Below are 23,422 nucleotides of genomic sequence, written 5' to 3' on the forward strand. Positions count from 1 at the left end.
CATATAAGGACCTCATATATATGTACAATTAAATGGTGTCATCTATCAAGTAGTCACTTCAGTTGACTATGTAATAGTCCAATGATGCCACCAGAACCCAAAGCATTTTGGGGACAACTCTTATTTGGTACATATTCCAAAATGTCAGTCCCCCAAGATTTTTACTACTTATTCTACATTCACCAGCAACACAGTAATGATATACCTGCTATTTATAAGTACCAGATACTTGAGGAAGTACAATATTAACATGGTGGTGTACAGTTCAGGCCAATTTCTTTGAATTATGGCCTAATCAACCCAAAGGATTTCATAGATTGGCAGATGGTAATTGGGTAAAATGGTGCCTGATAGGGAAATGGTGCTCAGTCAGTGATGGCTGAACTGGATGACTGTTCATGGTAGAGAAGGGGGAGGGGGTCTCCAATTATACCTGATGAGTCCATCGTTTCAGGTCATAGATTTCTAAGAGTAGTTCCTTTTCAAAATGTGCTACTAAGATGAGAGAAATTCTAAGAGTGTTGGAACACACAATCTTAGCTACAAAAAAAAAAAAAAAAAAAAAGTGCCAATCCCACTAAAATTCTCTCAGTGCAGTTTCTTAACCATCAGAGGAAAATTAAGAAAATACCTATTCCCAATCTACATATCTTTAGCTCCAACACAAAAAGAAACTTTCTCTTCTAAAGGATTAAAGATCTCCCACAAAGGGTAAAGGGGATCACTAAGCTCCCAAAGTAGACATGAAGATAATCAGCAAAATTCTCTGAAGACCTTCAAACTACACCAAGTTGACCAAAGTTTGACAGACACAGTGTAAGTACAGGCAACGATGCTTCTTATGACTTAGCCAAACAAGTCTGCCCCAAGGGAAGTCCTTGTCACCTGGGACCACTGACTCCACCCCTTGTAGACATTATTTAGTCTAACAATGAGAACCCTCTCCATAAACTGCATGCAACCAAGAGAACCATTTGACCAATGACATGCCTAGGTAGAGAAGAAGACAACCTTGAACCCAGGAATATCCACACAGCTCCACCTATGCAGCCATGGATGGAGGGAAAAAAGCCAGAATCATGGCTCAGTCTCATCCCTTCTGTGGAAGACTGTAAATCAGCCAAGGAAACCATTTCCCAAATTAGCCTTACAAAAGCATAGGCTCATTGGCAGAAACCATCCACAATCATATTGATATTTGTACATTATAGTCCCTCCTAAGTCTGAGTTGTCATGATTCTTTTTCTGAGCAGCCAGATTCCATGAGTTAACTTGCCATCAGTCCACAGTGCCGTCAGGAGGCCTCTACCTTAAGGACCACATGGAAAACATTCTGTGTGGCATCTAAATCAAAGTGATGTGCTGGGAGATACTGAAAAGGATGATGGATGTTGAACACCAAGGGCATTTGGAAACAGAAAAATCCTCTCTCGGAGTCACTTCAAGAAGGTTACAGTAGAAAGGAATTAAATGGAGGTATAAAATGATTCAGATAAGGTAGGATTCAGTATGACAGACCAGTTTATTATACATAATTTTTAACCATTACTTGGGATCATAACCTAAATCCAGCTCACAGATCTCCCTCCTCCCGTGTTCAAGGTGATCTTCCTGATTAAATGACTTTATTTCAGAGTGACTGAAGCAATTTTCTGCACATAAAAAAGAAAGCTACACATGGGCTAGTGCTTCCAGGTATATAACTAAAATGCTCAAGTGAGACTCAGTCTTACGTCTGTGGGATTTCTTTTTCCAACTCTTTTGAGTGTCAAGGTTACAATCCTCAACAACCCTTATGTGGGCCCTTAAAAGCTAAAAGAGGGCTTCCCTGGTGGCGCAGTGGTTGAGAATCTGCCTGCCAATGCAGGGGACACGGGTTCCAGCCCTGGTCTGGGAAGGTCCCACATGCCGTGGAGCAACTAAGCCCGTGAGCCACAACTACTGAGCCTGTGTTCTAGAGCCCGCGAGCCACAACTACTGAGCCTGTGCACTGCAACTACTGAAGGCTGCGCGCCTAGAGCCCATGCTCCTCAACAAGAGAAGCCACCGCAATGAGAAGCCCGTGCACCACAATGAAGAGTAGCCCCCGCTCATTGCCAACTAGAGGAAGCCCACATGCAGCAACGAAGACCCAATGCAGCCAAAAATAAATAAATAAATTTATATTTTTAAAAAAACTGTAAGAATTTCTGCAGCAATTTTCTTTGGATGAGAAAGCCATCAGTTTCTTTCCTTATTCTGCATCTCAAATGACAGTTTCTAGCCATATTGTTTAGCACACGAGTGTTAAAGCCCCTTATGAAAGAATCCTGAAGTTGATATTCAAGCTCTCAGGTTCATGATTCAGCAGCTTCTTTAACTCCTTTACGGTGGGGCAGATAGACTAAAAGAGAATGTGTCTTACGAAGTTGCTGTTCCCTTTTTCACGCTACACTTATGGTTCCTTTGAAGCATTTGGAAAGTTCTACCTGATTTTTAGCTCTGTTATGGCTTACAATGCTATTAACAGTACTTTAGGGTAAGTTTAGCTTCCTAATTTCAGAACCGTATCTGTTTTAGTCTCTGACACTAAAAGTAACATGCTGCACTTACAGTTTCCCAATCAAATTGCATAGTTGAGGCAAATTCATTTGTGCTTTGTAGCAGGACTCACAGTAGGTGTTCGTATCTGAAAACTTTGCTTTGTAAATGCAGAATCATGGTCAAGCTCACCCTTGTTCAGAGTGCATGCTAATGATATGCACCGCCATCACATTTCCCATGATTTTGTTAATCATGCACCCAGCCTTATACCATATTGGAGCATGAGCATCAAAATTAACAACTCAGAAATGGTAACAAATCTATCTAAACTCCTTCCTCTTAGAGAGAAGGGGGGAAAGGCTCAGTCTTGTTGAGGTATCCAGCCCTCAATCAACAGTGGCTGTGTATACTGAGTTTTGTTGGTTTGAGGATTGTATCTCTAGAGGTTAAAAAAAGAAAGAAAGAAAAGAAGGCACGGGTGTTTCTCAAGTCACCATATTCAACTCAACCAACAAAAGTCTTCCATTTTCAAGCTTCAGAAGGGAGGCTACAGGGCAGCAGGGCTTTCTTCCAGCCCCTGGTCTGGGGAGGAACTTATTGCTTCTAGGAAGGGCCCCGGATAGGTCTGTGCTGTGTACTGGATCCCTTTTTGGAGACCAGCCTCTTCGTGGAATTCTCCCTGGGTGCTGAAAGCTGGGCAAGATCTAGTCCGGACAGACGTATCGGCACTGTCGGTGTGGCCCACCGTCTCACTCACAGTGCTCAGAGGGAATTCTCTCCACCTCTGCCTCTGTAGTTCTTCCTCCTTGTATTTAATGGAGTACCAGGCCAAAAAAATAAAAAGGAAGCCAACAAATTTGAGGCCAGCTGCCAAACCAAAATAGACAAAACGAAATGATGTGACATTGTACTCCCAGCAAGAGCCCTGCACGCCACACTCCTGTTGCCAGAGCATGCAGGTGGTGTCAATAACTGCTCCAAAGTAAATCGGAGTAGGAATGTATGCTAGAGTTGTCGGAAAAAAGAAAAAGAAAAATAGTTAGCACATCTTATAAGAGGAAACAGATCTGTAAATTAACAGGATGCTTGTTTGCTCTAAAAATCAGTTGAAGGGAGTGGTTTTCTCGGGTTACTTGATTTTTTGTAAATATATACCACATCTTCTCATAATATTCTTATCATACAAATGTTCACTAAATTGTAAATACTTTAAATCTTGTAGTTTGCAGCTCAGTCCGAATGTGTTTTGGTTTTCAGGCATTTGATGATAGTTATTTTATAATTTATTATTATTTATTACAGTTGACATATTATGATATAAAATGTCTAAAAAGCATTAACACATCTTTAGACATGAAAATTTCTATTGATAAAAGTGCAATGAGGGAGGGGAGCTCCCTGGCGGTCCAGTGGTTAGGACTCGGTGCTTTCACTGCCGTAGCCCCAGGGTTCAATCCCTGGTGTGGGACCTAAGATCCCACAAGCCTCGCTGCCCAGCCAAGAAAAAAAAAATGCAATTAGGGAATCCTTTTAAACTTAAAAAATCAGATTTTGTTATGAAATACACAGCTGGCCATATTAGAACCCTTTATGATCCACAAAAATTCAGTACACTTAGTTCTTGTGGGTTGGGTTCTAGCCTTGGCTGCAGGAAGAGTATAAGGCAAGCACTGTGCCCTGTAAGTCGGAAATCACATCAAATGGCTCTTGGAGTATAGAAATAAATAAGGCATAATATTCATCTTTACAGCTTGTGCAGCACCTGTGATGAGTAGCAGCTTCATTATTTGGGCTACGATGTAGACATTTCTTTACTCCCATAAGGAAAAATGTCTACCCAGGTAGACCTCCTTCATCACACGCTACTCCCTTTGCTGAAATGTGTCCCTATTCCCAACTTGTTCACCTTGCAAATATCTACTCCCCCTTTAAATTCCTGACTCATTCAGATGCTACCATATTACCATTGCATTTTGTGTACACCTCCATTTTGTCCACTATCACCCAGTATTGAAACTATTTGTAAGTCTGTCACCCATAAGCTCCTCGATGGCTGGGACCATGCCTTTTATTCTTCACATCCCAATGACCTATCAGGACAGCCCATGGATCCTCAATAAGGGTTTATAAAAGGAAGTGATGAATGGAAGGAAAGGAAGAAGAAGAGAGAGAAGGGAGGAAGGGAAGGAGGAGGGGGAGAAGGGAGAGAGGACAGGTGGGCTAATAGCCCAGGAGGCTGCGAGTGGTACATTTTTATCTTTTGGCTGCACCGCACGGCATGTGGGATCTTAATTCCCTGACCAGGGATCGAACCCGAGCCCTCTGCATTGGCAGCATGGAGTCTTAACCACTGGACCGCCGGGGAAGTCCACCAAGTGATACATTTTTAAATACGCTGTATTCATTTAAAAGGAGATATGGTCACTACAACTGAAATGTAACATTATTGGTCTGGGCAAATTAGATGAAGGGGATTGAGGTACAAAACTTAAATCATAAATAAGTCACAGGGATGTAATACACAGCATAAGGAATATGGTCAGTAATATTGTTATAATGTATGGGGATAGGTGGTCACTGGACTCATCATCATGATCATGTCGTAATGTTTGCAAATGTCAAATTGTTATGGAGTACACTGGAAACTAACATAATATTGTACATCAACTATGTTTCACTTTTTAAAAATTTAACATCACTGAAATACCTGAAACTCTCTTTTTGCTTTGGCACTTGGGGAAATGGAAAGTGGCTGGTTGGCCCAACTATACTTTTTCATAATCAGTGGAACTTAAGGTAAGGTTGAATTAAATAATAAATGCCTGATACGTTTGTTCTCCCTCCACTAATTCCTTATGCTGTGGTGTGCATCTCTTGACTTATTCCGCATCCATATGAAATCACCCAAGCCCCTGGCATCGCAGACAGGCCAAGCAAAAAGGAGGAACTACTTTTTTCTTTTCTTATTCAACTACCCCTTTGCTAAACAAATTTCCTTCTTTGAAAATAACTTTTTTGTTTTCAATGAGAAGTATAAGGCAAACTTCTTAACTAAATCAAAGAATGTCAGTAGTTCCTTGAACCAGCATTCTCTGGGAAACGATGCTTTCAAAGTATTAATGTTACCAAAAAAATAAGCCGCCCAGGGAGTTCTCTGGCGGTCCAGTGGTTAGGACTTGGTGCTTTCACTGTCATGGCGGGGGTTCAATCCCTGGTCGGGGAACTAAGATCCCGAAAGCCATGTGGCACGGCGCCCCCTCCACAATATAAGTAAAACTAAAATCTGATATTTAAAAAAATAATAATAAGCCACCTAACTCAAAGCAACCAGAAGCCTTTGATGCCCACTGACAAGTCCTCACTCTAAGTCAGGGCCATCAAGCACAACATGAGACAAAATGAGAATTTCAGAGAGTATTCGTGTTGTCAAGGGCCAGATGATTTTTAAGTGTTTAAAAATGTTTCATCCTTCAAGATTGAACTAAGCAACTTGAATCAAAAAAGTAATTTTTTGTGCTGTGGACAATGATACTGATTACTGGGGAAAATAACAGCTGAAGAAGATGACAGACTGCCACTTAAGAAAGAAAAAATATGCCTGACGATGAGGAAGTCATATAAAAATACACTGAAATCCATCAAGGGAATGGATCACTTCACATGCTGTTTCCCAGTCACTGTCCCAAGACATCACAAGTGATGCAGTGTTTGTAAGAATCAGAAGGCTATTCTTCATGTCCAAATAAACTTTGGGACTTACCCCATTGACATAGCGCTAACAAGCTTCTTTTGTTAATAAGTAAAACCTAGTCCTTATATATGTTTGGAAAACTTTCTTTTTTTTTTTTTTTTTAGAATTTTTAATTTCTTTTCCTCAGGAAACTTGATCAGTATACTCTTTACCCAGCCCAATAAAATGACTGGAAAGAAGTAAGGAATTGAAGTTTTCACACACACAAAAAAATGAGCACCAATTCCCATCACTTTCATGTTACAAAGGCACAAAAGGGACAAAAACATCAGGATCATAAGCCCGTAACAATTTCTTGGTTCAAGATTTCTTACTCTACAAAACTCTGGGGAATTTAGCCCAAGTTTATGTTCACAGTGAAAGAGAAACTGATCTAAAGTCAGTTTTGTTTTCTTTCATCAGTGACAGAATTGGTCAGCTTTTAGTCCAAGTCAGGAAATGAGGAAGTTGTGCCTCGCCACTAACCTGTAAAGTCCTAGCTACTATGAATGGTGACAAATGACTTGACTTGCCATTTTGAAAGGACAGTGGAAATTTGCCATCTACAAAGAGGAACAAAGAGGCACTCTTGGAAATACAGGAACATACCAAGTGTTCGCAATAAAACAAACTGCATTCCCAGGGCAAAAGGTCTCTCTTCATCTTCTACGGACCTACGAAGAAGGTAAAGAAAGAAATGTTTTAGAATAATGGCCTGAAGAAAATGAATGTCAAATCAAGCTTGCTTAGCTGCAGAGCCAGGGACCAAACATGCTGGGCCAAAATATTGAATTCGCTAGAATTTACTAACAATAGCAGAACAAGACTGCTTATGGCTAAATCACCGAATAAAGGTCTCCCCAGTGAGACTGCAAAGAAACTCCGATTAACTCTACTTTTTGTGTAAATAACGGTGGAAGGACAAAGGTTCAGAGCTGAAGGTATGGAAGGTGAAGGCACAGAAGTGGCTCTGAGTTTGCAAAATCAATTCTGTTAAAAAAATATATATATATAGCATTTTATCCTAATTATTGCATTCTTTCTCTCTGTTTGCCTGCACTTTCCAGAATGGTAGGTGTGTACACTGAACATGACTCCTGTAATTTCTCAAGTATAGAGAAAAAAGGTTTTTTTTAAAAATGGTCCCAAAATGTGTAGGAAACAAGTCAAAAGTTAGAAAAAGAATGAACCCTTCCCAGTCACACATTTTCTTCTTTTCCTAAAACTTATGCTCCAAGTAATTCCCACATGGCAGGAAGATTGGAGTCTACTGATTTTGTAATTAGTAAAGATTAAAGGGCTCCTTTTCTCAAGTTTTGGGTCAGAAACCAACTGGTGATCTGCCATGTTTGAACATTATGAAATGGGCAGCCCTTATCTGGGTCACTTAACATCTCTTGTAGAATTAAAGTTCAAAGTATTAGCTTATTAGTGATTCACATTTTTTCATGACAAAGTACTTTATCCTTTCTATCCCATACACATAGGGTTCTCAGTATATAATGTAAAATTCCCAAGGACCAGCATGTTTGTCATCTTTTCCCCTTATTTCTTTATTTTCTCATAGCAATTTCCCCAGTGTGGAACACATTTTTGTTACTCTGTAAGTATCTGCTGATGGAGGAATTGAGTGAGTAAACCATTGGGACCAATGGGACTTCCGTGTGCTGTTACCTGGCAAGGAATGCATCGGCTAAACATGGTCTAACTCAGCATCCCACAGAAGGGAAGCCAGAATATGCAGAACAAGCATGGGAGCAGCCCAGCTGCCCTGCTAAGAATGACGTCTCAGCAGATGCATCCTACCAGGTGCCCAGCATTGTGGGGTACTGAGAAACCAGGGGGGACATAAAAGGGAGAATAGAGACTGACGCCCCTCATTCCCTCATCACCCTGCATCCCAGCCCCCGTAAAGCTGCTGTGGGCGTGCTTTTGTTTCTTCACCACACTGCCTCCTTCCTTCCTTGGTCCACTGCAGTCTTTACTGCAAATACCAAAACTCTGATCCGAATGTGCTGGTGTCAGCATTTTAAGTAGGGCTTCCATTCAGGTAACTTTCACATTCTCTCTTAGAAGCCAAAAAACACGAACAGGATATATGTAACACAGCAAAGAAAGCACAGCATGAACAACTTAATAAATACGTTTCCAGGTCTGCCCTTTCCTTGATTCAACGTCAAAATTTTATGACAGTGAAATTAATTAAAGCAGCATTTGGAACTGCAAGACCAGCAGCAATGGCACTGACCCTGGAGTATTAAGCATCTACAAGGTTGGAGATAATATTCTTCGCTATGTGCACAATTTAGCAACTTCCCCAAATGACTTGCCGCCTCCTCTAGGGCCAGGTTTCTTGCAGCTACAACGGTCACAGCTTTCAGTTCCTGCACTTGAACCTTTTAGGGTAGAGACTTCAGGGACCAAAGGCACCCAAAATAAGTTTCCCTGAACTATAGGGAGAGAACGCATCTGAATAAAGAAAGTTCGGAAGTATGAAATGTTACCATCTTCCTCTCCTTTCCTGCACAATCTCACTTTGCTTTCCTCTCTGTTTTACCACATCAGCCCCCAGTCTGGACCAGGAATTCTGGCAACTCTGAGTGTATAACCCACCCTAGACGTTGAATGCTGTCCTCACCTGAGAGTTACTATGATGGCTGATGGCTGGGCACATGCTGTGATGAAGGTCACTATGAACAGAAAAACTAAGAACGGGATGAGGGTGTTACAGCTCCGTTTACACTTCCCAGACACAGCATAGCCGTTCTCATTGAGATACGTTTTGACAATAACCACGCGGACCTGGCTGCGCTGCCCCACTGTGGGAGGCGTGATCACTTGGCGGCTTTGGACACAGGTGCACTCTGTGTAATTCCGCATCTAAGTGATAACAAAGATGAGTTGGATGCTAAGCAAAATTCAGCATAGGAATAGTCAGACAAAGTTAAAATGCTCTAAAATCACTCTAGCATTTAAACATATGCAGAATATTTCACTGAAAATATCTTCTGGGAGTTCCCTGGTGGCCTAGCAGTTAGGATTCCAGGCTTTCACTGCCATGGCCCGGGTTCAACCCCTGGTTGGGGAAATGAGATCCCACAAGCCTCACAGAGCGACCAAAAAGAAAAAGAAAGAAAAGAAAAGATCTTCCTCGTTTTAACAGTTAGGATCCAAAGAGTGCATCAAACAACATCAAAATCTGCTGGTCAAGATTGTTGAAACCTAAACTTTGATAAGACGCTTTCAACATTCCATTCTATACCATTCACATTCCATATGCTCATTCGGGGTCATAATCATATGCTGTTTCCATGGCTGTTTAATTCTTGGGCTCTCCAATTAAAGAAGCCCTTCAAAAACAGGAACTAAGCCTTATTTTTATTTGTGCCCACCAGAGTGCCTAGCATAACCCTGAACACAGTGTAGGACCTAAAGTAAATATCTGTTCAATAAATACAGAGAATTCATAACGCAGCCGTGATGACCTCAGCGTCCATAATAGTGAACATATCATTGGCTGTTTCATTTGAAACCAGCTAATGCAAGGGATTAAAAATGTGTTTCAAACAAAACAGCTAATTAACCTTTCCTGCCTATTATGCTGCTGAATGGACATCAGATGAATTCACTGTCATTGTGACCTCTTGACCACCTAGAGAAGCAGGAGGAACAAGTACAAAGATGGGCCACTGTTTGGCTGCCTGTGCTCCAAGGACTGTGGGCCTCTTTGTAAGATGATGGCTGACCCGGGGATGTGATCACCAAGGAGCCCATGTTTTCCCCACTCCCCTGAAGAGAGTTTTGAAGCCTCAGGTTATTGTTTATCTTGGCAAATGACCAGATGTCTGGACCAGAGTAAGGTCCAGAAAGCCTGATGTTATCTCCTTCCATCCCCTTCTTTTTGCACTCCCAGGAAAGATAGTCCAGAAATGAAACTAGATTCCATAAAATAGGACATGTGGTCATCTGTGTGCATGACCTCCTTAGGCATACTTACGTCCACACTTATTGCCAAGGGTAAGGTTGGTCAAAGTTGCTATCGATTTTTAATTATGCGATGCTTTTGGTTTTCTTTATCAATTGAGTTTTTAGTGTGTTGTTTGGTTAACCCTACAATGTGTAGCAAGACATCTTTGCCTATTTCTGATTTATCCTTTCCAATAACTAGACTAGAAGACAAGTTGTATACATGGCTGCTTAAACAGGAATAATCCATGCCTCTGTTGTTAGAAAAGTATGTATCAATTTTTCAAATTGTGATAAGACACACTTCACGCTTATGTGCTACTTATACGCTTGTGTTGTCAATTTTCAGCATGATATCAAGTGAGTGTAAGAAAGTTATTTTTAAAGTTAAAAAAAAATGAGCAAGCTGTACCAGAGGACTCACTCACTCCCAGGGAAGAATTCAGCCACTGAGAAGAATAGATCTCATTGTCCCTTTCAATTCAGTCACACGCTGGAGCTCACCAATTACATAACGGGGGGCCAGCAAAAGGAATCTCAATTTATCACTATAGTTTAAAACTCAGAAATCAAATATGATATCCCCAAAACAGGCAGTCAACAGTATAATCCCATATCGCCTGCACAGAACAAGCAAATGCACTTTAACCTTTTAATGAAAGCAGCCTCCTACAATCTGTTCTTATGCAAAGAATGAAACAAGGCTCAATAAAGAACTGAGTAGAATATGAAAACCTTCTCCCACAGTGTTACAGACTATTTATAATTCACGGGGAAGGGAATTCTCAAAATAGCCTATTCTTGAACTGACAGAAATATCTTTACTCTGAAAGTTTAAAAAAAAAGTCTGAACTGATAGTCTATGAAAAATGGCCATTGCCCATCTACAGGCTCTGATCAGGGAGGTGCTCTCCTATTCTCTTCTATCAGCACCAAATGTGGTCGTCTTGACCTTCAAGTCCATCACAAGGGCCCTGTCAGGGTAACAAAGGAGAAAGCTAGCACTCAACCTTATAAAATTTCACTGGGTTGGCACAGAATGTAAGCAGGGGAGTGCTGATGTGGAATCAGATCACTATACACAAATGCTCCAATCATCCCTGGAAAAAAAAATGATATCGTATTGCATAATTTTCTTTCCTCTGGGTGCTTGACAGAAGGTATTTTGTAGATTATTTGAAGTTTCTTGAAAAGGGAGACTGAAGCCTTATGTTTGCATATGAAATCTAACAACAGTACAGGAACTTGTGAAATATACTCACCCCAGTGCTCATGTTACCACTATTAACACAGCCAGCCAGACAAGGGTTAAAGTATGTAATTCCATCCGATCCACAGACTGGCTCATACTCGTGTATTTTACAACCACAATTCACATTGCAGCTTCCTGTCAGATTCCTATGAGGCATGGTCAGAGAAGGTCTAAGAGAAAAAAGTAGATCATGAGCAACATTGCTAAAATAAAACTCATAGGACAGTTCTTGATGTTCAGTCGTGTGTCCGTTTTAGAGGAGATATTCCCATGAAATCAAAGCCATGGTACCTTGACGTAGCACCCTAGGTAATTATTTTTATGACTTTAAAACAAAACATAAAGAAAAATGTTTCAATTTTCTGGTCCTACAGATTCAGTTATGACATTCATATCAAATTATTTATCATATCTCGATTCTATCTTCCATCTTGGTGATACGGATCTGAGCTCAGAAGTTCTAACCTTCATATAACTAAACTACTCACTTACTATAGACACTTGGCTCTATGTCTTAACAAACTGGACCCTCGATTTCTTTAAATGTAAAATGGAGGAAATACTCTTCTGTGCCAAACTAATAATATCATGATGAGGACATTAACAAGGAATCCATCAATCAGAGTTATCAACATAAGGTCCTTTGACCAAAAACTTTAATTATTCTGGAATAACTTATCAAAGAAAGACATGGGACTCTAGAAAATCAAAAGGAGGTGATTTTTCAAAGGCCATCAGGAATCACATCACTGGTTTGATTCAGATGACCAGAGAAGAACCATTAAACTCTCCTTCCCTCAAGAATGCCCAGATGTGGATTTACAGGCAAGCGTGATGGGTTCTGTTTTTTCTTGAGATCATGATGTCCGATTCAAAGAAGTGATACAATATTTTAAACTCTAATAAAATCAGTTCAGGCAAAAAATATAAAAGGGGGAAAAGGGACTTCCCTGGCAGTCCCGTGGTTAGGACTCTGAACTTCCAATGCAGGGGGTGCGGGTTTGATCCCTAGTTGAGGAATTAAGATCCCGCATGCCTCGTGGCCAAAAAACCAAAACATAAAACAGAAGCAATATTGTAACAAATTCAATAGAGACTTTAAAAATGGTCCACATCAAAAAAATCTAAAAAAGGGGGGGAGGGCAGGCAAGTAAGGATATAGGGCCTGAGAGAGAGATGTAAGGAAATGGCTATGGAAAGACAGAGGCAGGCAGGTACCCAGAGGGAATCATGTAAGGATGAAAGGGGCTCTGAGTGCTCACATCCAATGACCTCCTTCCTTTGCTTTCATGACCATCATTTTTAGGTGTCACTGATGACATACCCTTCCTAGAGCCTCAGGAACTGGCAATAGCAGATCCTTCATTCACCTGCCCAACTATCCATCTTCCCTCCATTCAGCAGATATTTTGGAATGTCTGTTATGTTCCAGGACTTACCTTTAATGACTATGCTGACTCAAGTGCTGAGTAACCACTCACCCAGTAGCCTAGTCCATCCCAACCATATGTATTAATCCATAAACATAAAGTGTTGTTTGTTCAAAGGCTTTTCTCCTGTCGCACGTTGATAAATGAGCCATCGAATTTTAATGGAACAAGTTCACAGCAATATGTAAACCTTACCAAGAAAGACTTCCAAAGAGGCAAAAGGAAAATAAACTGTATTCTTCATTCATATCCCTCCACAGAAGAAATTGTCACAAGACTCTCATAATTATTCACCAACTCTTAGAATCATACCATTTGTTAGAGAAAGTCCGCGCACAGCAACGAAGACCCAATGCAGCCAAATAAATAAATAAATAAATAAATAAATAAATTGAATATACCTTTAAAATGTGATTCGGGACCAGTAGTTCTCACAGGGGCAGCAATTTCGGCAATGTCAGGAGACATTTTTGTTTGTCACAACTAAAGGGATGCTACTGGCATCTAGTGGGTAGAGGCCAGGGCTGCTTCTAAAAGTCCAACAATACACAGAACAGCCCCTCCCCAGGAAAGGAATTAACTGACCCAAATCTCGATATACTGAGTCTGAGAAACCCTGTTCTAGACCTATTTCCACATTCCAAGGATGATGAAATGGACGTCTAAGGAAGCCAAATGATTCATTATGAGGCTGATTGGTGCTATTTTTTAAGAACATTTATTTATTTATTTATTTATTTATTTATTTTTGGCTGCGTTGGGTCTTACTTGCAGCCTGCGGGCTCTTTAGTTGTGGTGCGCAGGCTTAGTGGCCCCGCAGCATGTGGGATCTTTGTTCCCCAACCAAGGATCGAACCCGCGCCCCCTGCATTGGAAGGCAGATTCTCAACCACTGGACCACCAGGGAAGTCCCGATTGGTGCTATTTTAATTGATATCACATGAAGAGTATTCTGTGTGAATTACTATTATCTTCACTAGTTCTTCAAGAACCAAACTGCAGGAACTTGTGAAATAAAAGGAATTTATATGCCTGCATGCTTAGTCACTAAAAATGACACGCTTCAAATCCATACAATAGGGTTTTTACTATGCATATTTAAAAGCTACAAGGAATTTCCTATTAACAGCATGCTTCGTATTCATTTATGACAGCCACATATTTCAAATATCTCTCCTTTATGGGTATGTCCACTCAAGAGAAAGGAATCTAAAGAGAATGTCAACAGATGCTCAGAACACACATCAATGACAGGAAGGCAAAAGCTTTCCTGAGTTCTGGAAACAAAGGTACAGTCCCAGGTCACCCTTGGGTATGCTTGCTTTTCTCATGAGATCATGGTGTCTGATACAAAGAAATGATACAATATGGAAAGCTCTAAGAAAATCAAAACAAGCAATATAAATAGCAGTGAAAAGAAAGAGGCATTCATGGAAAATGTCATTCAGGAAAAGGCCATAGTGGCACATAAAAAAGAAAGATGCTGACACAGTTAATCCTTTACACTGCACTGATTTAAAAAAATTATTTTTAAGAATAATAACGTCTTGTTTGACTATCACTCACACTCCAGAAGACAGACTGGATTAGGATAATAGTGCAAGTGTTTCAATCTGAGTCACTCCAAGCAACCTCTCATTAGCCTGAGCTAAGACCATCATGGGAGTACAAAATTTACAAGGTCTGTAGTACACCACACTCATCCTTGTGCAAAGGGACAGTACATCACCTTTCTAATAAATGAAAACATTACTGACAAGTTAGCCTTGCAAACAAGAGGCTCATGTTAACTCAGTGTCCATGTAAGTGTTCTTTCCACGACAGGAACAATGACTCACTAACAAATGCCTTATAACTACATGGTCTAAGCTGTAAACCTAGGTTACACATGACATGTTCCTATAAAAATCATGGAATTATAGAATTAGAGAGATGGGAGGAGTCTCTGAGGTTAACTAGTACAACTTACTGATTTTCAAGCCTAGGAAACTATGAAAGGTATATTGACATGCCCCACAATCATTGAGGCTTTAAGGAAACCAGCCATGGGGAGACCAAAATGAACAGAAAAGGGAAGAAGAGCAAGCTTGCTGCCTAATCTTCATTAAGTCAGTTGCTTAAGGATCAATGTTTATTTAAAGTAACATACAACAATAAAACAGATTGAGGTTTAACATAAGTAAAAATCTCTACCAAGGAGCCATTACAGCTGGGTATGTAAGGATACAGTTGCTCTCAAATCACACACATATTCTCGCACACACACACACACACACACACAATTGTGTCACCCCACCCCAAAACCTAAAGGACGCTTGGACTTCCCCACCTGACACACTTCTACTGGTTTCCACAAATCAAAGAGGAGCCCCTTAACCTTCTTTCTGCCTCCTGTTAATTTTCTCCTTACTAAGAGATATGACAAATAGGGATCCATACATCTTATATTCAAGCCACATGGATTAAAAGAATATGACCCATGCAACAAAAACCTTTCAGGCAAAATATACTAATCAACTAAAAAAAATGGTATCTTTCTCATAATTTCTTAAATTTTTATCAATTTATCTCAGTCTTTAAGGAGACTTCAACTAGAATGTTTCTTTTCAATTCTGCTTAAATCCTTGGCTTTATATTAAAGCCCTTCCTTGGACAGATATAGCTGTGCAACTTCAGGTTTATAAATAATACTGCTATCATCATCATCATCATCATCATCATTATCATCATTATCATTTAGGACTAACATTTACATAGTCCTAATTTTACTCCAGGACTTGTGCACTGAGATCTCTATAGAAGTTACCTCATGTATTCCTCATGAGAATTAAAATTATTATGACTGTGTCTCCAACTTTCAGATAATGAAATTGAATATCTGAGAGGATAAGATAGGTACTGTTAAAGTTCACAGAACTAGTAAGAATCAGGGAGGGATTTAAACCCAGTTACCTCTGTCTCCATAGTGTGTCCCCTTAAACCCCTACGGCAGCGGACCCTCTTTGTGTAATTGGCCATGGTTTCCCTTGAGTCTTCTGTGTACTCACTCTCCTCCTTTTTCTTCCTCTAATGCAGCTTTCCTGGCACTCAGCTCTCACTGTGATGAGCATTAGAGTCAGAGAGAGCGGGTTCAGGGAATTCCCTGGTGGTCCAGTGGTTAGGACTCTGTGCTTTCACAGCTGAGGGCCCAGGTTCAATCCCTGGTCGGGGAACTAAGATTCCGCAAGCCGCTCAGCACGGCCACAAATAAAAAAATAAAATAATAAATAAAAAGAGTAGGTTCAATTCCATATCTACAATTCACCAGTGCCATGAACAAATCTAGAGAGACTTCACTTGTGTTGTAAAACAGAGACCAGACTATCTATATCGCAGGGTTGATGGGAGGATTAGATAAGTAAATGGATACCCAGCGCCCAGCGAGTTCCTAGCACATAACAGACACGCAGATACTGATGTGTTTTCTTTATCTACACAGGGCAGAAGCAGGAAGGAATAAAAGTAACACAGTTGGGGGCTTCCCTGGTGGCACAGTGGTTGGGGGTCCGCCTGCCAATGCAGGGGACACGGGTTCATGCCCCGGTCTGGGAGGATCCCACATGACGCGGAGCGGCTGGGCCCGTGAGCCATGGCCGCTGAGCCTGCGTGTCCGGAGCCTGTGCTCTGCGACAGGAGAAGCCACAGCAGTGAGAGGCCCGCGTACCGAAAAAAAAAAAAAAGTAACACAGTCACAAACACAAAGAGCATAAAAGGCCTTCATGATGATTTTCTTTTCAAAAAGGAAGATATCATTTTCTTATTTACTCATATAGAGAACAGTCAGAAAACTAGATGAGGGTCCAGTTGCAGGCCTACCATTTAGAAGCTGTATGACCTTAACAGCCTAATAGTTAATGGCTGTCAATACCCTTCCTGCCTACATGAGTGGAGAGAAGCATGATCAACACAGGGGAGTATGTAATAACTCATGGGATAGCTTAGGGTTTCCCAGGACTATACTCATGAAAGTTACAGTTACTGCATCCAATCATTCTTTTTATTGTTAAAGCTTCCTTTAGCTTTGTAGTCAACAAATGCAAACCAGATATAACTTGAAATTTACATATAATAACCTACAACCTATACAAACCGTCTCTTTAAATCCAGAATCATTTTTAATAAAATGATGTGTCTCTTGAGCAACGTTTTGAAATGCCTTTATTTTTAAAGTAATACATATTCATTGTAGAAAATTTGGAAAATACAAAAGGACTAAAAAGTCAAATTAAACTCACACAGTAATGCTACCGTCCAGGAATATCCACCATTATGCTTTTAGTATATTTACTTCCCTTTGCTCTTTTTTCAATATGCATATAAATTAACGTTAATAACATATTGTTATCAAGATTTCACAGAGTGTTCTAAATTCTATTTTTCCTGCTAACATTATATGATGAACATTTTCTATTGACTATGTTAATATGACATTATGAATGGCAAATTTGGCCCCGAGTTTAATAATATAGGTTCAAGGCTTACTGTGTTTAAACAGATATTATATAGTTTTACAGAGTTCCTGTGATTTGTTTAAATCTCAGTTACAAAACTTAAAACTCACTGGAAAGAAAATTTGCTTTTATTTTATACCCCTTCGATACTCCTAAAAAGGAAGTAAAGCAAATTTTGTTTGTATCTCCCAAATAGAGCCAAAAATAGATCAAATCATATACTTACAGCTAGAAATGAACTGTAAGCCTATTAATAAAAGTAGCCAAGATAATCCAGAAACACACATATCTAAGAACCTTTAAGTAAACTATTTTTTCTCTACTTTTCAGGAATTGCCTTTAAAATTAGTCATACCTATAATAAATAAAAGATCTTGAATGTCACCAAAGAAATTAAATAGGAAAAAAAAACATTCAGAAGGTTAAGTTGTCTGTGAAACACAGAAGAGAGGAATGGTTTAATTAGAGAAATTAGGAATGATCTGGCTAGAAATGCTAGTCACTCAAGGGCTGGTAGTAGAATACTATCTAAATACTGGCAGGATGGCAAGTTCAGGAGTGGTGACAAAGATGATGAAATGTACCTTTGCTGAGTTGCAGCAAAGGTCTGAATTAACAGACTATATTTATGTCTTAGTACCTTGGGACAATAAAACTATATTGAGAGAAGTAACTTGAGAAGAATACCCCAATCCCTGAGATTTTGGACCTGTGCACTGGTCGATCACAGTCATTGCTGAAAATGCTCTCAGAAAACTGAGCAAATGCATCTTCGTCATGTCACAGCTCAAGAAATCATCCCTGGAAAAGTTCTGACCCAGTAACTCAAGTCTCCAAATCAGAAGATGATATAATAGATTTTAGTTTAAGTTCAAAGAGATGACACTTGATGAATGAAAGATAATAAAGCTAGAATTATTAAATGATTTATCAAGACAGTACTTGAAAAATTCTGTACATGGACATCAGATTTAACCCCATTTGAAAAAATTATTTGAAGATAAAGAGCAAACAACTCACATTATACAATGTGTTTATATAAAGTATTGCTTAAGCTACAGTTTTCACTGGCTCCTTTGTCGACAAAATGATTAGGACACACCTGTGTGAAATACAGTTCGGTAGACACAGAGGGGAAGCAAAACACATTTCTTAATTAAAACTGCAGGGAAATTGTGGGTGCTAGGAGAATCAAATCTGAATTTTTTTCTTTAATTTTGTCATATTGTGGTTAGAACACTTAACATGAGATCTACTCTCTTAACAAAATTTCAAATGTACAGTACAGTATTGTTGACTACAGGCACAAAGTTGTACAGCAGATGTCTAGAGCTTAGTCACCTTTTTTGTTGTTATTGTTTTATTTTGTTTTAGAAAAATAAAGATTTATTTTGAAAGGAAGTGAATAAATCTTTAATATAATCTATACTGAGTGACCAAACCAAGTTAATATTACTGTTTAAATTGCCAGCAAGTACCCTAAGGATCGAAGTTTGGCACAAGTGTCAATGTTTGCCTACCTCATAAGGACACCTCCCTCTAAATTCAGAAGATAAAGGAAACTGGAGGTCTGACATATTGTGGAGTGGGGAGGGCTGTCCAAGGCCATTTAGTGAAATGGACATGCCTCCTTTGGGCATCATCAACATTAGAGCTTGTTCATCTTGCTTTATGAAAACGTTGTTTCCATTGATTAGTCACTCCATGTTTCCCCCCTTCCCCCAGACCCTGGCAACCACCATTCTGCTCTTTGATTCTATGAATTTAACTATTTTAGATACTTCATGTAAGAGGAATCCTACAGTATTTGTCTTTCTGTGACTATTTTCTTTCACTTAGCATAATGTCTTCAAGGTGCATCCATTTTGTCACATATTACATAATTTCTTTTTTAAGGCTGAATCTTATTCCATTATATGTATATATGACATTTTCTTTAACCATTCAGCCGCTGATGGACCTTTAGGTTGTCTCCACATCTTGGCCATGAAATCTGAATTTTCTAAGGGAACCACTAATAACACATCAGGTTCATTCTACAAAAAAACTGTGACTCCATTTTGGTTCAATAGGAAAAGTTCATCTTTCTAAAACATCCCAACCCCATCCCAGGCACTTAGGTGTCTCTTGAGCACTTGATGCTAATTCAGAGACAGGTTAGTCATTGACTCCTTTAATGTCAGAAAATTCACCATGCTGGTGAACTTGGAGCTTCTCACACACACTTTAATAAATGGAATTGGCTTATATATTGTGCTTTCTTCTTTATGTTTCTTTTCTTCTTTCAGGACAGTTTAATAATTAAAAACATTACATTCAAAATCAGAGAAACCTGGGCTCCAGTCCTAGCTCTATCATTTTCTAGCTGTGTGACTTTAAGCAAGTTATTTGATCCCCCTGAATTTCTTTCTCCTCATATTTAAAATGAGAAAAATAACATTAAATAGTTATTTAACAATTTCTTATTACTGTGGGTTTTATTCCATTTTATCCTCTCTATAATTCTAAGAGATCGAGACTATTATTAGCCCATCTTAATGATGAGGAAATTGAGGCACAGAGAGGTTAAGGAATTTGCCAAGTACCTTATTCAATCTTCACAGCAATTCAACACGATCAATACTATCAGTATCCTTACCCTAAAGATGTAGAAACCAAGCACAGAAAGATTAACTAATTTGCCCATACTCACACAGCTAGAAACTGGCAAGGCCAAATATTAGTGCACTATTGAAAGAAATGGATGCATTCTGTATAGCTTTCTGAGTAAGGAGGCAGTGTGTGCACTTAGATGTGTGCTTATATAAAATACAAAATGTATAACAGCACCTCAGTGTAGTACTCAGAAAGGATACAAACTAGATAGATAATAGATAATAGATAATCTGGGTTTCATTCAGTTCCACTCGTTATTAACTGATGACTTTGGGCAAATCAATTACTCTCTAACCTCAGTTTCTTTAACTGAAATATGTGGTTAATAACACATACAGTGGAGTGATGTTAATAACACATACAGTGGAGTGATGTTGTAAGCCATGTATATAAAAGATATACATGAGTGCCAATCACCATACCTGAGCCAAACAGGTGTCTAACAAAGGCTCCTTTCTTCACTGCCACTCCCTTCATCTCTCTCTTTATCAGCTTTAAAGGAGAAAAGTCCTACATGCAAGGATCAAAATCATGCAAATCTACCATTTTTACTAGGCAGGCCAACCATGTACTGATGAGCAGGTTGTGCACTGCACAAGAGTACCCAGCCAAGGGAGCAAGGAGAGGCTGAAATGTAGTCCATACCCTGCTTGGAGAAAGGGTCCCATTATTCTTCACACAAAGGTAACTGCTACTCTAAAAGTGTCAAACCTGTGCAGCTGTACCACCCAAAAGTGTTTATACGAATTCAATTTTAACTCTCTTCCTAGAAGTATTTGGGGAGCTAGAGGAATTCTCCAAGGAAACTGGGTTTTTCTCTTGCTAGTTTATAAACTTCAATGAAGTCAGGCCGCAAATATTAGAATGAATGGATCCTTGCAGCAGTCTCTGGCACTCCTAATCAACTTTTCTTTGTTGAATACAATTAAATGAGAAGAAATGTACCATAAGTCATGGATTTAGATAACCACAATGTTTATTTACATCAAGTTCTTACTAGTTTCAGCATCACTATATAAGTAATGTCTCAGTGCAGAGGTGGATGCCAGACATTCATTGATCTTTTAAAGAGGAAAAAAGAGTCGCTTTGCATGATCTAGAAAGGAAGGGAGTAAAGCCAAGAAACTAACTTTTTTCAACACATACTAAGTGTTAGACTCTGTGCTGGGAAATATCAAAAACCTTCCCTTACCTAATCCTCAAAGGTACAAATATTTGTTTATAATATTTAAACGCTTCAAACTGGAGATTGAGGATGGAGGAAGGAGACACTGACTTTTCATTTTCTACCCTTCTGCATTATTTTAATTCTTTCAACCACATGTGTTTTACTTTAATTATGCTTGTAACCAGGTATGATTGACATTATTGCCATTTTATATACGAGGAAACCAAGAGTTAACAATATTAGATAATTTTTTACCAGGTGACATAGCTAGAAAATGATGGCGCTATTACCTTTGAAAATAATACTATCTTTGAGGGGAGAGGGAAGAAAAATTCAAGGAATTCTTACTTGGGACCTCTTTTTTCTCAGTGATAAGGAATACGAGGTTGTCCGACAAGAAAAACAAGCTATGGTAAGATAAAAAAAACTTGAAGAAAGGCATTTTTTTTAGATGGACCAATATGAGGCATAGGAAAGGAAGCTGACTCTAGGGCCAAGTAAATGGATTGCTCAGCAAAGATGAGGGCCTGCTAAGATTGGAACTCATCAATTTGTAATGGAGCAAATCAGCACAATTATATAATTTTTTCCCAGTAGTGCTAGGGAGTCCAGAATCAGTTGATTCAGGATTGGCAAGACTGATGTGATGTTAAGCAAAAGCTTTAGAAGTCTTGAGGGGACTTGCAGTTTAAAAGCAGGTAAGACATGGAGTCTGTCTTCCACCACTTCTGAGGAGGCACTTGAAATAAAAGTGAGTATAATGAAAGTGAATCGAGCTGACAAAGAGAAATGGAAAGAGCGACACCAAACTCCATGAAAATAAAAGTGGACAGGAAAGGTGCATGTGAAATGAGCAGAGGCCACCTTGGAGAAGAGCCAGCCTGCCCCATGGAACCTCTACACGACTCTGAATCCAAATCCAGCAGGTGCAACAGGGAGCAAAAGTGACTGGGAAGCTGAAAACAATGCAACTCACTGGAGACCTAAGGGAGACTGTATCAGTCGGCCCTTCCACTCTCATACCCACCCCCTCCATCCCCAATTCAGAGCCCCAAAATTCATCAGAAAGCTCTTCTAAAGAGATCAGAACAAAATTTAAAAGCTAAGCTTCTACCTTAGATGTTGACAAATAAGGATAAAACTCCCTCGTTCTTGTGTGTGGTGGGGGTGTGAGTGGGGGAGAGGGACACATAACCTGACAGATGCTGAACTGAGTCTTGTCAACCTGTAAAACCCAGAGTAAATGAACAGAAAAATTGACACTTCAAAGAAAATGATAAAATGTACGACACAGAAACAAAGTAAAAAAAAAAAAAAAAAAAAAAAAAAAAACTGAATTATATGTGCAGAGAGATCTGAGAAGATATTACTCCTGTTCAAACAACAGCAGGATGTTATGAAAAGGTAACACTCAGAATGCCAAAGAAAAAATTATTTTCAAAATTTAAAATTTACATAAAGAATAAAAAAGCAGGTTTGGAAAAATCTCTCATAGCAAAGAAAATATGAAATATGAGAAAACACGTTAAACATACAGGTAACGAGTCTGTAAGTTCCAACATCTGAAAAACAGGCGTCCTGGATAACATAGGGAAAATGAAGAGGAGAACAAGTAAAGATATAGTAGAAGAAAATCTCCCTGAGGTTAAAAGAAACAAAAGGACATATGTGTTAGATTAAAAGTGCCTAATACAATGAATGAACAAAGCCCTGGGCCAAGACATTCATGCGCCTGTCCATTCATTCACACAACAAACTTTGTTGTAGATGGCGGGGCTGCAACTATTATGTAGGCAGCTATAGTAACTGTTCTCAAGGAGCTCATATTTTAGAGACAAAAGACAAGAGCAAAGCAAGTAAACAAGACAATTTCAGATAGTGGCACGTGCTACAAGGAAACTGAAGAGGTGATGTAATAAAGAATGAGGGGAAAGTGGGCTCCCTTATATTGGGCAGACAGGGAAAGTCTCTCTGAGAAAGTGACATTGGAAGAGTCCAGCCAAGACAAAATCGGAGGGTAGAGCATTCCTTATGGAATTTCAGAACACCTTGAATAAAAAATATCCTCAAAACTTCCAAATAAAGTTGGTAATGGAGATATGAGAACTCAGACTAAAATTAAATTTCATTTAAGTATCTGCAACATTAAACGCTAGATGACAAAGCAATGGTTTCCAAGTTCTCAGAAAAACAAATGTTTAACCTATA

General features: G+C 39.3%; 1 protein-coding gene across 1 annotated transcript in view; it reads right to left on the reverse strand.

Moving 5' to 3' along the window:
• Positions 1 to 809: 809 nt before the first annotated feature.
• The window catches only part of SLCO5A1 (solute carrier organic anion transporter family member 5A1), a 122,418-nt gene continuing 99,805 nt past the window's right edge, over positions 810 to 23,422 (reverse strand). Inside the window, exons 7-10 of the mRNA XM_060115790.1 lie at positions 11,482 to 11,641; positions 8,892 to 9,133; positions 6,863 to 6,927; positions 810 to 3,528 (exon numbers count right to left, since the gene is read on the reverse strand). Coding sequence (XP_059971773.1) covers positions 3,071 to 3,528; positions 6,863 to 6,927; positions 8,892 to 9,133; positions 11,482 to 11,641 — 925 coding nt within the window. The 3' untranslated portion in view covers positions 810 to 3,070. The remainder of the gene's footprint in view (positions 3,529 to 6,862; positions 6,928 to 8,891; positions 9,134 to 11,481; positions 11,642 to 23,422) is intronic.

The sequence above is a fragment of the Mesoplodon densirostris genome, chromosome 13 (assembly GCF_025265405.1).
Source record: "Mesoplodon densirostris isolate mMesDen1 chromosome 13, mMesDen1 primary haplotype, whole genome shotgun sequence".
Taxonomy (NCBI): domain Eukaryota; kingdom Metazoa; phylum Chordata; class Mammalia; order Artiodactyla; family Ziphiidae; genus Mesoplodon; species Mesoplodon densirostris.